Genomic DNA, 15,523 nt, shown 5'->3' with positions numbered 1-15,523 from the left:
ATCTTTTCCAGGTTAGCTAAGAGTACAAAAGGGAGACTGGTGAGAGTTAGATCACATTTCACACAGATAGCCAGGAGACAGGAGGGATGCATTTTTTTTTACATCTCCACTCTCTAGCTCAGTTTTAGTACTTGTATTATTTAACAGTTAGCTAAGCTTTTCAGTTGTCATGACTGTCCTGTAAGGATCCGAAATGGGTCAAATCAGCTTGGCAATGGATGACAGTAACCAGACCCTCTCTCACCCACAGAGGGAGCTGGTGGGGACCTGTCATAAATTAAAGGAGATCCAGAGAACACCCCTCTCCAAATTGTCACGTTTTAAAGGGAATACTGAAAAAAAATATTCCTAACAGAGAATGTGGGGAATGGTCAGAGGCGAGCTAAATAATTATAATGTCATATGGGTTGTTATTTTGTGATGTCATTAAAAGTGTAATGAAGGAAATACTGTAACTTGAAAACTATATACAATACATGCAGAAAGTCTCCATCCTTTATGTTGTGCATGAAATATTAACAATTATGACAGTATGTTTGTTAAGATAGGAATGTGATTTTAGAGCCATAAGAGATAATTGTCTTCAATAAACTTTGCACTGTAAGTAGCCACGCTCCGACTGAGGTCAGAGAGTGCGTCAGCCTGACATGTAGGCCAGGAAAGACAGAGTTTCAGCCAACTTATAAAGTGGTTTGAACTCAGAATCTCAAACGTGGTTGAGACAATAAAAGTCACCTCCTGGACAACCACTGGTACGGCTGATTAGCTGTCCTAAGCAAAATCTCTTCAAAAGTGAATTTAAGTGGGAACATTCTAATACTCTGTCAAATCACCGTAGTACGCTACTCTCATCACCCAACTGGAACCATCAACATGGCTGGCTAGCCTATCTTCAATGAAGCTTCAGGAGCGAATGAGAGGAGAACAGAGAAACACCTCTTGGACAATCAGAGCCTTACAAACGTGCAGAGGAAAGGCCCAACACCCTTTCTAAGAAGGTCTGGTTCCGACAAAGATTAATGGCGAACGAAGGCGTTCACACATAAATAGATTCATGAGCAAAGTATATGATTACTGTGAGAGTAGTTCCTAAAATGTATCAACAATATGTGTCTTATTCTCTCTCTAGCTCTCCCTCCCTGTCATTCTCCGTGGTAACAAGCCGCCATAGGTTGTGCCAGTCCACTAGGGACCTTTTCTAATGTATTAAGTGTGTATGTTTATCCTGTGTTGTCATTTAGCAGCTAGTAAATAAATAATTAAACCAATGTGTAGCACTGAATCTTAAGTAAGGCTGGGGATTTTGCAGATGCAGGACATTACGACTGTTCAGAATGATGATATGATACGAGGTAATGATTAATACATTGACTGTTTTATGGATATGTACGGTAAAAGGCCTTTAGAGTTCAATTCGGTAGATGGTAACTCTTTAAACAACTACTCTCGTGGTGCTCCAAATTCGTAATGAGTTAGTTGTTACATGATTCATTTAAATCGAGTAACATTTAAACATAGTTGATTCAATAAATAACAGTCATCAGAGTAATGAAAGTAAAGTCACGACACAGTGTACGTTTACTGCATTTCATAGTTTAAGATTACAATCTGTATTCCCATCTCCCTTCATTAGTGATCATTCATTCACTGAAATGATGATACTTTCCTCAAGCCCACCTGTGGACCGTTATGATTGCATTGACACTGAGCATTCATATTGAGCATATACTGTTCAATCGGTGACGTCACTCGCTCTGAGACCTTGAAGTAGTTGTTCCCCTTGCTCTGCAAGGGCCCCGGATTTTGTGAAGCGATGGGTAACGATGCTTCAAGGGTGGCTGTTGTCGATGTGTGCAGAGGGTCCCTGGTTTGGGGCGAGGAAAGAGAGAGGAGAGGAACACTCGTTTTACTGTGGATAAAGATACTTTTGTACTTGTTTCCTCCAGCATCTTCAGAAGGTCCTTTGATGTTGTTCTGGGATTGATTTGCACTTTTCGCACCAAAGTACGTTCATCTCTAGGAGACAGAATGCATCTCCTTCCTGAGCGGTGTGACGGCTCTGTGGTCCAATGGTGTTTATACTTGCACACTAATGTTTGTACAGACGAACATGGTACGTTCAAGCATTTCAAAAGGATGAACCAGACTTGTGGAGGTCTACAATTTTTTTTCTGAAGTCTTTGCTTATTTCTTTTTATTTTCCCATGATGTCAAGCAAAGAGGCACTGAGTGTGAAGGTAGGCCTTGAAATATATCCACATTGACCACATAATTGACTCAAATGATGTCAATTAGCCTATCAGAAGCTTCTAAAGCTATGACATAATTTTCTGGAATTTTCCAAGCTGTTTAAAGGCACAGTCAACTTAGTGTATGTAAACTTCTGACCCACTGGAATTGTGATACAGTGAATTATAAGTGAAATAATCTGTCTGTAAACAATTACTGGAAAAATTACTTGTGTCATGCACAAAGTAGATGTCCTAACCGACTTGCCAAAACTATAGTTTGTTAACAAGAAATTTGTGGAGTGGTTGAACAACTAGTTTCAATGGCTACAACCTAAGTATATGTAAACGTCCGACTTCAACTGTATGAAGAAACAATACTCCAAGCCACAGCTCCATACCTCTTCTCAGACATAGAGAACTGATATTGTATACTGTCCATTTTGGGTGGGATTGGTGTGGGAACTGGGGCTTCCATGGGATATATTTGAAATGTTTTGAGTATTGCTTAGGTCTGAATTATTATTAAGAAGGACTATGGTCAAAGTCGGATGTCGTGTACTATGAATCCTAAAAATTAAAAATGGCCAATTTGGGTAAAATCAAGTTGCTTTATTTTTTTAGAGATGAAATTTGATATTTCAGCTAAATAATGTAGCAGGAATACTTATGTTATCTGTTTCTAACTACTGCCTCAGTCTCTCTTTAAAATGTAATGTCTCTGTCCTTGCTGGTGAATACAAAAATATAGCCTTTCTATCAGAGCTACTTTCCCCATGATTGAGTCCCCTTATTCATTAAGTAGAAGCTTGAAACCTGACAAAAATGTTGGATAGGATTCTGAAATCTTTTGGGACCCTTTAAAAGAAGGCATTCTGTGGTGCTTTCAGAAGACAAAATACAAAGCATTTTCCTTCACAAAAACAAGACAAAAATCAATGGTAAAATTGATCCATTCAATCAAAGCAGGTATGGGGCTATCTCTGGGTACAGGAGGAAATGACTAACGCACAGTACATACGTCACTCACCACCCTCACATACACGTTACAAACACTAACTGGACAACATCATAGGGTTCCGTCCCCATGTGAACCCTTACAGAAAAACCAGATGAATTTCACGTGATCACATGTGAGCTGTTCCAAAAAGACATGCGCAACACACACACCTCCAGTTTCAACCAATCAACTCAGCCCCTAAGGCGTTGCTCTGGCTAGGAGTCTAGAGGTTCATATCTGGGCCCATTATGTGTTTCGTCTGGGGAAGAAATGGTTCCCTGACTAACCCCTACCCCAATACAAATGGGAGAGAGAGTGAGAGAGCGAGCGAGAGAGCATTTACAACTCTGGATATTACTACTCACACAATGTTCTCTTAGCAATAATGAACATTGTGATGTAAGTGCACTGAGATCATTGAAGAGCTAATAACCTGTGTTTACTAGGAGCCATTTGAGTACCGAGAGGTTTGTGCGTAGGTTGTTCTTGGATGGCTATTATTATGGGGACTTGGTACTGTTAAGGATATAATATTCATTAAACAAATACTTTAATTGGAAAAGTGGTTATGGGTGAATCAAGGCAAAAATAATTTCCAATCCACCAGCAACACTGAGTTATGTGGTATGACTAATACAAATGTACAGGGTTGTGTTCCTATGCTTCACAGACGTTCAAATAACAGAGGGGAAGAGAGCTTATAAGTGGGCCAGTATCAGACTGGTGGAGTGTGAGAGTATAGCTCTGTCTTCATTCACATCTCAACACTAAAGGTCAGTCCTAAATCTTCATTCATTATGCTTTCATCTGCTTTGACAAAGATCATCTGCCTTCCATTGTCCTTTAATGCTTCCTTTACATCCTTACATAATGACTTGATTGGGATCTTTGTTGAATTTAATGGCCCACTCTGTACAATATCAAATCAAATTCTATTTGTCACATGCGCCGAATACAACAGGTGTAGGTAGACCTTACAGTGAAATGCTTACTTACAAGCCCTTAACCAACAATGCAGTTTTAAGCAAATACCAAAAAAAAGAGATAAGAATAACAAATGATTAAAGAGCAGCAGTAAATAACAAGAACAAGTTCTCATCTACAACTGCGAGCTGGCCAAGATAAAGCAAAGCAGTGCGACAAGTTACACATGGGATAAACAAACGTACAGTCAATAACACAATAGAAAAATCTGTAAACAGTGTGCAAATGAAGTAAGGAGGTAAGGCAATAAATAGGCCATAGTTGTAAAGTAATTACAATTTAGCAATTAACACTGGAGTGGTAGATGTGCAGATGAGCAGATGTGCTGGTGTGCAAAATAGCAGAAAAACAAAAACAAATATGGGGATGAGGTAGGTAGTTGGTTAGATAGGCTATTTACAGTTGGGCTGTGTCCAGCTGCAGCGATCGGTAAGCTGCTCTGACAGCTGATGCTAGTTAGTGAGGGAGATATAAGTCTCCAACTTCAGTGATTTTTGCAATTCATTCCAGTCATTGGCATAAGAGAACTGGAAGGAAAGGCGGCCAAATGAGCTGTAGGCTTTGGGGATGACTTGTGTTAATATACCTGCTGGAGCGTGTGCTACAGGTGGGTGTTGCTATGGTGACCAGTGAGCTGAGATAAGGCTGAACTTTACACAGCAAAGACTTATAGACCTGGAGCCAGTGAGTTTTGCGACGAATATGTAGTGAGGACCAGCCAACGAGAGCATACAGGTCGCAGGGGTGGGTAGTATATGGGGCTTTTTTGTACATGACATCGCCGATGTGAGCCATGACCAGCCATTCAAAGCACTTCATGGCTACAGACGTGGTAGTCATTTAGGCAGGTTACCTTAGTGTTCTTGGGCACAGGGCACAGTCTACTTGAAACATGTTGGTATTACAGACTCAGACCGAGAGGTTTAAAATGTCCATGAAGACACTTGCCAGTTGGTCAGCGCATGCTTGGAGTACATGTCCGTCTGGCCCTGCGGCCTTGTGAATGTTGACCTGTTTAAAGGTCTTACTCACATCGGCTGCGAAGAGCGTGATCACACAATCGTCCGGAACAGCTGATGCTCTCATGCATGTTTCAGTGTTACTTGCCTCGAAGCAAGCATAGAAGTAATTTAGCTCGTCTGGTAGGCTCGTGCCACTGGGCAGCTTTCGACTGTTTTTCCCTTTGTAGTCTGTAATAGTTTACAGGCCCTGCCACATCCGATGAGCATTGGAGCCGGTGTAGTACGATTCGACCTTAGTCCTGTATTTTTTTTTTTTTTTTTTACCTTTATTTAACCAGGCAAGTCAGTTACGAACACATTCTTATTTTCAATGACGGCCTGGGAACAGTGGGTTAACTGCCTGTTCAGGGTCAGAACGACAGATTTGTACCTTGTCAGCTCGGGGGTTTGAACTCGCAACCTTCCGGTTACTAGTCCAACGCTCTAACCACTAGGCTACGCTGCCGCCCCGATGCTTTGTCTGTTTGATGGTTCGTCAGAGGGCATAGCGGGATTTCTTATAAGCGTCCGGGTTAGAGTCCCACTCCTTGAAAGCGGCAGCTCTTCCCTTTAGCTCAGTGTGAATGTTGACTGTAGTAATCCATGGTTTCTGGTTGGGGTATGTACGTACAGTCACTGTAGGGATGACGTCCTCGATGCACTTACTGATAAAGCCAGTGACTGGTGTGGTGTACTCCTCAATGCCATCAGAATAATTCTGGAACATATTCCAGTCTGTGCTAGCAAAACGTTCCTCTAGTTTAGCATCTGCTTCATCTGACTACTTTTTTTACAGCTCATCTAATATCATAAAGTAGGTAATAGTTGATGTCTGTGAAAATTGTTGTTTTTAATCCACATGTCAAAAATATTTATGGGTAAAATCATTGAAAACGTATTCAGCAAGAAACTAATTCAGTTTGTTTCAAAATTGTTTCCTTGAGCTTAAAAATAAACAGAATAAATGACAGTGGAAGAAAAGGAATATTAATTCAAAACTCGATTAGCTGAACTAAATTAGAAGATAACCCCGCTAGCAATGTTAATATTAAATTAACCCCGCTAGCAATGTTAATATTAAATTATCCCTCATTTCAAATAACAATGCAAATCCCCTTGTCTCCAGATAACGAAGCTAGGAAATTAACATGGGTGTCATTGGACTGTAACATACCACGACACACCTCATACGGAATCCAAATTACCGATGAATAAGACAATAATACAACGGGTGAATGAGTTTGTCTGTATACCAAATGGCACTCTATTCACAACATAGTGCAGTACCAGAGTCCTCAGGCTTGGAGGGAAGCCAAAGTAATTCCGCTACCCAAGAGTGGTAAAGCGGCCTTTACTGGTTCTAACAGCAGACCTATAAGCTTGCTGCCAGCTCTTAGCAAACTGTTGGAAAAAATGGTGTTTGACCAAATACAATGCTATTTCTCTGTAAACAAATGAACAACACATTTTCAGCATGCTTAAAGAGAAGGGCACTCAACATGTACTGCACTGACACAAATGACTGATGATTGGTTGAAAGAAAGTGATAATAAAACTCAGAGCATTGTATTTGGTACAAATCATTCCTTAAGTTCTAGACCTCAGTTGAATCTGGTAATGAATTGTGTGGCTGCTGAACAAGTTGACGAGACTAAATTACTTGGCATTACCTTAGATTGTAAACTGTCATTGTCAAAACATATAGGTTCAATGGGTGTAAAGATGTAAAGATGGGGAGAGATGCTCTGTTTTTTTTACACTACACTCCAAAAAGCAGGTTCTGCAGGCTCTAGTTTTGTCTAATCTTGATTATTGTCCAGTCGTGTTGTCCAGTGCTGCAAGGAAAGAACTATTTAAGCTGCAGCTGGTCCAGAACAGAGTGACACATTTTGCTCTTAATTGTAATCAGAGGGCTTATATACGTAAATACTGTGCATGCCAGTCTCTCTTGGCTAAGAGTTGAGGAGAGACTGACTGCATCACTTCTTCTTTTTATACGAAACATTGTGTTGAAAATCCCAAATTGTTTGCACAGTCAACTTCCACACAGCTCTGACACACACACTTATCCCACCAGACATGCAACCAGGGGTCTCTTCACAGTCCCCAAATCCAGAACAAATTCAAGAAAGCGTACAGTATTATATAGAGCCCTTATTGCATGGAACTTCCTTCAGTCTCATATTGCTGAAATAAACAGCAAACCTGGTTTCAAAAAACAGAAATAGCAACACCATGCAGCACAACGCCTCTCCCGTATTTGACCAAGACAGTTTTGTGTATGCATTGATATGTAAGCAAAAACAAATGTAGTTCTGTCCTTGAGCTGTTCTTGTCTATTGATGTTCTGTATTATGTCATTCTGTATTATGTTTTGTGTGGACCCCAGGAAGAGTTGCTTTTGCAGCAGCTAATCCTAATAAAATACCAAATACCTATGGGGCTATATAGGGTACCATTTGTGATGCATCCTATCTTCAGGCAATAATAACTGAAGGAATCTATGTGAACATCTACATTACATATATCCAAATGATCCTAGTTCAACAGATACAGGATTTAATCAGATCTAAGGCACCAACCAACAGGATTCCATAAAATGGTAAAAATGGTCCATTATGAATTAAGCAGGAGAAGAGGCATGGCGTGTGCTACACTCTCTATCTCCTGGATTAATGTCTAACTGTGGAATATCTCATTTCTTATCTGCTTCTTTTGCCCATATCTCGGTGAGCGAGAAAGAGAGAAAAAGAGCGAGCGAGCGAGAGAAAGAAAGAAAGAAAGAAAGAAAGGAAGGAAGGAAGGAAGGAAGGAAGGAAGGAAGGAAGGAAGGAAGGAAGGAAGGAAGGAAGGAAGGAAGGAGAAAGAGGAATATTGCATAAAACTTCATTGTAAATTTGTACAGCGAACAGATAACAAATATAGTAGCATACAGTACCTTGTATTCGTTTTGAATGACATACTGCATGATTCAATTACCTGAAAGCGCAGCAGCCATTGAGAGCAAAATGGCAATTATGAATCAAATGGGGAGATTGTGCTGTGGGGAAATTGCCGTGGGATGGTAAGCATAGGATAAAACATTTCTTCATGGCTGAAAAATATGGTTTAAAAAAATAAAGAAATAAAAAGGGCTGTAACAATCATTTCTGAGGCAGTTAGCTGTGAGGTATCTCAGAACCTGTCAAGAAACCCGTTGAAGATTAGTTAATTATACAGTTGAAAGACAAAGCCTTTGACAGCTGTAACATCTATACAGTAGTGCAGGACAGAACATCCCGCTCTCCCACTCAGTTTCCAATCTGGGTGTTAAAACTGGATTCCTTCCTGACCTTTGACAGCCACATCAAACAACTGTGTAAAGCGGAATTCTAGCACCTCAAGAACATTGCCAAACTCCGTCCTACCTTCACTCAGTCTGATGCAGAGAATTTCGTCCATGCCTTATCTCCTCAATGCTGCACTACTGCAATGCACTCTTCATCGGGATCCCTGGCAGGAGTCTCCATAAGCTCCAATACATCCTGAACAACGCTGCCAGGATCCTGATGAGAGAGCAGAAACGCCATAACACCCCCTCCCCTCATCCTGGCACCTCTGCACTGGCTCCCCATCTCATTCCGGATCGAATTCAAAACCCCCCTGCTGACTTTCCAGTGTATGGAAAGTCATGGCAATGCCCCGCCTGATCTCAAACTACTCTTCCTCTTTAACCCCACCCGCACCCTATGGTCAAGCAATAGCCTGCTCCTCTATGGCCCCAGGACCAAGCACTGCTCCAAGGGGGAATCGGGCTTTCACCTCGACCGCCCCCATCCTCTGGAATGCTCTCCCAGGTCACCTGAAGGCACCACAGACTCTGGGCTCCTTTAAAACGGGCCTAAAGGCTTTTCTCCTTAGGAAGGTTTCTGTTGATAGCTGGGCTCCTTGGTGTCCTTGTCCCTTGTTGTGTCAGCTGTGTTCCTTGTGTCAGTTGCCCTGTCTATGCCCTTTGAGATTATTCTGTATAATGAAAACCGCTTCACAAATGTAAGAAATTATTAGTACTTTATGCAGTACATACACTCTTAGAAAAAAAGTTGCTAGCTATAACCTAAAATGGTGCTTTGGCTGTCCCCATAGTATAACCCTTTACACAGAGGGTTCTACATGGACCTCAAAAGAGTTCTACCTGGAAGCAAAAAAGGTTCTACCTGGAACAAAAGTGTTATCCTATGGGAACAGCCAAAGAACCCTTTCGGATGTCAAAGAAAGCTTTAGCTAAAAAAAAATTTTTTAAAAGCCTCTAATTTCACTCTTCCTTGCCATCCCTTTCTCTCTAAACCTCACATTCTCTTTTCTTAGCTTCTCTAATTCTGTACCTCGCTGGAAGAGAATCTGTTTGTTCTCTCTCTCTGTTGTCTATCTCTCTCCCTCTTTTTCAAATCAAATCAAATTTTATTTGTCACATACACATGGTTAGCAGAAGTTAATGCGAGTGTAGCGAAATGCTTGTGCTTCTAGTTCCGACAATGCAGTGATAACCAACAAGTAATCTAACTAACAATTCCAAAACTACTGTCTTATACACAGTGTAAGGAGATAAGGAATATGTACATAAGGATATATGAATGAGTGATGGTACAGAGCAGCAAACAGTAGATGGTATCGAGTACAGTATATACATATGAGATGAGTGTGTAGACAAAGTAAACAAAGTGGCATAGTTAAAGTGGCTAGTGATACATGTATTACATAAGGATGCAGTCGATGATGTAGAGTACAGTATATACATATGCATATGAGATGAATAATGTAGGGTAAGTAACATTATATAAGGTAGCATTGTTTAAAGTGGCTAGTGATATATTTACATCATTTCCCATCAATTCCCATTATTAAAATGGGTGGAGTTGGGTCAGTGTCAATGACAGTGTGTTGGCAGCAGCCACTCAATGTTAGTGGTGGCTGTTTAACAGTCTGATGGCCTTGAGATAGAAGCTGTTTTTCAGTCTCTCGGTCCCAGCTTTGATGCACCTGTACTGACCTCGCCTTCTGGATGATAGCGGGGTGAACAGGCAGTGGTTCGGGTGGTTGATGTCCTTGATGATCTTTATGGCCTTCCTGTAACAAGCCTCTGCCTCTCTCCAAATCAACCTGTAGTCTTGATTCAAAACAGAACACACACACGGAGAAACACACACAGAGACACGTGGATATACTGTACACACACAGAGAGAGAGAGACACAGACACATGGATACACCCACGCAAACGCGACACTCTCACTCTCTTCTCACAGGAAACTCAGTAATATAAAATACCAACAATCCTAGGTCAAGCTCAATCCTCACACAGGAGGTGGTGTAGGTGTCCTGGAGGGCAGGTAGTTTGCCCCCGGTGATGCGTTGTGCAGTCCTCACTACCCTCTGGAGAGCCTTACGGTCGAGGGCGGAGCAGTTGCCGTACCAGGCGGTGATACAGCCCGCCAGGATGCTCTCGATTGTGCATCTGTAGAAGTTTGTGAGTGCTTTTGGTGACAAGCCGAATTTCTTCAGCATCCTGAGGTTGAATAGGCGCTGCTGTGCCTTCTTCACGACGCTGTCAGTGTGAGTGGACCAATTCAGTTTGTCTGTGATGTGTATGCCGAGGAACTTAAAACTAGCTACCCTCTCCACTACTGTTCCATCGATGTGGATAGGGGGGAGTTCCCTCTGCTGTTTCCTGAAGTCCACAATCATCTCCTTAGTTTTGTTGACGTTGAGTGTGAGGTTATTTTCCTGACACCACACTCCGAGGGCCCTCACCTCCTCCCTGTAGGCCATCTCGTCGTTGTTGGTAATCAAGCCTACCACTGTTGTGTCGTCCGCAAACTTGATGATTGAGTTGGAGGCGTGCCCTCACCCTTTTGTCTATTTCTCTCCATCTTTCACCCCCCCCTCTCTCCCCCTCTAAGAACACCGTAATCAGAGTCCATTGACTAGTGTGTTGTGTTAGTATCAGTCCTGTGATTAGTATCATCAGGGGCTCTAACAGCTCCTCTGCCTCTCTCTCCAAATCAACCTGTAGTCTTGATCACACAGCCGCTGCACATCAAAACAGAACACACACACGGAGAAACACACACAGAGACACGTGGATATACTGTACACACACAGAGAGAGAGAGACACAGACACATGGATACACCCACGCAAACGACACTCTCACTCTCTTCTCACAGAATATTACCCCACAGACCCATCAATATTTAAAAATATATTGAATCCTCTCCTGTCTGAAACTCAGTAATATAAAATACCAACAATCCTAGGTCAGTGAGTAGCTCAGCGGATGTCGTTCCACCATCACACAGGAGGTCATTATCACAAAGGAAACAGCTTAAAGAAGCATGGTGCCTCTTCTGTTGATTGACTTACCTGTGTGTCTGACTTACTGTGTGTGAGCCTCCTTCACCCTATTAGGCTACTACGGTGTCTAACTCACGCTGAGATAAAACGCTCTTCTAAAGAGGAAAACATTATCATGTTGACTGGCTTGTTCCCAGCCATATACACCAAGTAAAATAGGTTAATATATGTAGATATAATACGTTCAGTAGGCCTGAATAAAAACACGGGGTGAGTTTCCTGGAAGCTTCGTATAGGAGTAAGATCAAATAATATCAGGAAAGATTATCTTAGATTAAATATTATCTTAGTAGTACTAAGATGACAGGGAATTCATCCATGACAGGCATTTCTAATATATTCTACGGTAGAGATGGAAGCCCAACGCTTTAATAAGATATATTCCAGCAAAGAGAAACAGAGATCAGAGAGCAGTGATTGATACAGATATTTCTTAAGGGGTGGATCAGCTTTGTTAAGTCCTTTTGGGTCCTCTTTCACCTGCATGACAGAAGAATTCATCCATGACAGGCATTTGGTCCAATAGATTGCGGGAAGATTGTTGCTTCCATCAATGTAATTGTCTGCATCATTTCCAATCCCCCATATTTTTGGGGGGTAAATATATACATACTTTATTTTAGAATATACCTTTATTATTCCCCGCAAACCCTACCACCCTTCCCCCAATTGCAGTCAACTAATTAACAATAATACTTAGGCTTCTTCCTTCAGTTTATACACATTTCTTACAGACACAATCTATTTTACAATAGTTATATTTTGTTTGTTTTTGTCCTTCCTCTATTTCTGATGTCCATCCAGTTTGATTTCTATTTGTAACTGTGCTATTTCACAACATTTCTGAACCTATATACATTTTACAGACCCTGTATGTTTTACATTGGTTATCTTGTTATTAGTCCCACCCTTCAGCTCCATTCAACCCCTCCCATCTAGCTCTTAACATCATCCATTTTGGATTTCTATTTGCCATATATTTTCAACTGTGCTGTGATGCTTCACAAAAGTACTGAACCTTTCTATTCTCATAGCTTCTACAGATTGCAAATGAAAGATAAAACGTTATTGCTAAAATAATTATTGTATTATTGATTGATTGACTGACTTTTCAAATCCCTCAGTATTGCTATCTGCAGCATTAGTTCTAGGAAAATGTTGCAATTCTTCAGCCATTCCTGGACCTGTTACCAAAAACGAGCTACATATGGAAAGTACCAAAATAAATGATCTAATGACTCTTCCTCCTCACAGCAAAATCTGCAGAGCTGGGAAGATTGTATCCCCCATATATATAACATTCTATTGGTTGCAAGAATTTTGTATAAGAATTTAAATTGAAAAAATGTGAAGTTTTGAATCAGGCGTTGTTTTGCGTGTCAATTCATAAACCACGTGCCATGGAATGGGTACATCGAAAATCTCTTCCCTACTATTTTGTCATTTATAATGGCACAGCTGTCAATTTTTCGGTTCTTAAATTAAATTGGTATATGTTTTTATTTATCACACTTTTCTTTAACCATTTATGTTCTTTAATGCAGGGGCTGACAGGCACGTTCCTTACTTTTCCTCCTACTTGCTTCTTCAATTTCTGTGATAGCTGCATGTATGACATAACTCCACCAGTCCTATTTATGATATAATTTACAAAAATACCTTTTTTTAAAAACTTTATCAAAAAATATGCTTTTTTAAAAATCTATTAGTATATTTGAGTTTAACCACAATATTTGTTGCATTATTTGTTCTGTCTTTTCAGGTGCATTAAATTGAAATTTCAACCAACTTTCTAAGGCTTGTTTAAAAAATAATGATATTTTGGAGATGATTTCGTTTTCAAACAACCGAAAGTGAGCAGTTGTTTGCTGAATAAAGGGGAAAAGGCCAGTCTTAAACATGGGGTGAGACATTCCTACCAATTTCCTAGAGAACCATTTCTGAATTAAGTATAACTTTTGTATGACTGATGCCTTTAGTGAGAGGTCTAATGCTTTAATATTTAATCATATATAAATAGGCCCTAATCATTTTGTCTTGCTTGCCATTCCAAATCAAATTGAATATTATTTTGTTCATATAATTTAAAAAGCAGGTCACTAGGTGTAGGATAAACCATAAGCAAATAGGTAAACTGTGATATGACTAAAGAGTTCATCAGGGTGATATTTCCACAAATAGACAGGTATTTTCCTTTCCATGGTAGCAAGATCTTATCCATTGTTGCTAACTTTCTATAAAACTGTATTGGAGTGAGAATGTCTTTCTTTCAGGATATGAATACCGAGTATGTCCACAGCTCCATCAGACCATTTTATTGGTAAACTACACAGTAATGTAAAAGTTGCATTTTTTTGTGATCCAATACGTAATATAGTACACTAATCCAGAGAGGTTAGCAAAAGTATCTAGATCCTCTATGAGGCTGTGGAGGGATTCTAATTGTGGTTTTAAAAGAAAACATGAATCATCAGATATAGTTGTTAGTTGTGTTGTTGTTAATGATGTTGTGTTGCTCTGTCACTCTGTACAGTATGTGTCATTGTGTTTATTATTGCTCTTTAATCCTGGCTGTGTACGGGTGGATGAGTGACTGGTGGTTAGAGTGACACTCACTATCATCACATCAGAGGTGATGGAGACAGGGAAGAAAGGGATGAGGTCATCATGGAAAACAAGTCAGGGAGCAAGCGGACAAAGGAAGCACCTGTTTTCCCAGGTGTGAGGTGTGTTTATATGTGTGTGTGCTTCTCCTGCGCCTCCTGCTCCCCCCTCACCTCCTCCGCAGTCTTTCTCCTCCTCCTCGATGCTGTTCTTGATGCTGTCGTACTCCTCGTCTATGTTCTGATTGCCTCTAATCTGGCTGAGCACGCGCCGGGCCTTCTGGGTAAGGCCTTTCTGGATCAGCCAGCGGGGGCTCTCTGGCAGGAACAGAAACCCCACGAACTGAAGCACCGCAGGGACCATCGACAGACCCAACATATACCTGGAGAAGAGGAGAAAAGGCAGAGAGAGGGGGGAGGGGTCGGCGAGGGAGAGAGAGAGAGAGGGCGATATATTAGTTGTTTCATCTGTGAGAGTGACTCTCTGGCAAAAGGAGGAACCCCATGAACCTGAATACAGCAAGAACCACTGGCAGGAGGGGGGTGCGAGGGAGAGAGAAAATGTAATATATTAGTTGTTTCATCTTTGAGAGGAGAAACTCCATGAACTGCAGCACAGCACGAACCACCAATAAAGTATACTTGGAGAGGATAGGGAGAGGGGGGGGGGGTGGAAAAAGGGAGGAGGAGAGAGGGGGGAGAGAGAGATCAATTAGCTGTTTCATCTGAGAGGATGAGAGAGGAGAAACCCCATGAGCTGGAGCATAGCAGGGACCACTGATGGGTTGCCTCCCTCAATGTAGCAATGTTCCAACATACATGTCTGTAGCCTACTTAAGCCTCGTTCACATTACCCATAAACACTCTGTTACGTTGTGCTGGATGTCATGCACTTCAATGGGGAGGTCCACGACGGAGTGGAATGGCAATGCCCCCTTTACAGTTGAAGGCTCCGTTCTGAGACCGACGTCGCAAACTTGAAAATGTTCCAAACGTTGTGTCGTCTAGTTACCAACAACAACAGAAAACACAGAAAATGAAAAATATGTTTTCGGTGATGGCTTTATGGAACAGGTAGCAACTTTTAAACAGTTATCCATTCCTATAAGTGAGAACTATTTTAAAATGTTAAATAATAAGCCAATTATGTTATACTGTTGCCCACTTTTAAGTTTATTGTGATGATATGCTAATGACGCTTGTTTTTTATGATAATTATTAAGCTGGGGAAGGTACATCTTCTGCTGTTTCTGGGAAACTTGACAATGGCAGATATGGCAATCGCCTTCGTTATTGCCAATGAAGTGGATGCTATCAAAA

At 41.0% G+C, this 15,523-nt stretch overlaps 1 protein-coding gene across 1 annotated transcript in view; it reads right to left on the bottom strand.

Annotated features, from left to right (window-relative positions):
- The window catches only part of LOC124013650 (proton myo-inositol cotransporter-like), a 72,677-nt gene that overhangs the window by 43,459 nt on the left and 13,695 nt on the right, over positions 1-15,523 (bottom strand). The window contains exon 3 of the mRNA XM_046328018.1: positions 14,378-14,586. Coding sequence (XP_046183974.1) covers positions 14,378-14,586 — 209 coding nt within the window. The remainder of the gene's footprint in view (positions 1-14,377; positions 14,587-15,523) is intronic.

This window comes from Oncorhynchus gorbuscha, linkage group LG25, assembly GCF_021184085.1.
Source record: "Oncorhynchus gorbuscha isolate QuinsamMale2020 ecotype Even-year linkage group LG25, OgorEven_v1.0, whole genome shotgun sequence".
NCBI classification, from domain to species: Eukaryota; Metazoa; Chordata; class Actinopteri; order Salmoniformes; family Salmonidae; genus Oncorhynchus; species Oncorhynchus gorbuscha.
This window is presented reverse-complemented; position numbering and strand designations above follow the sequence as displayed.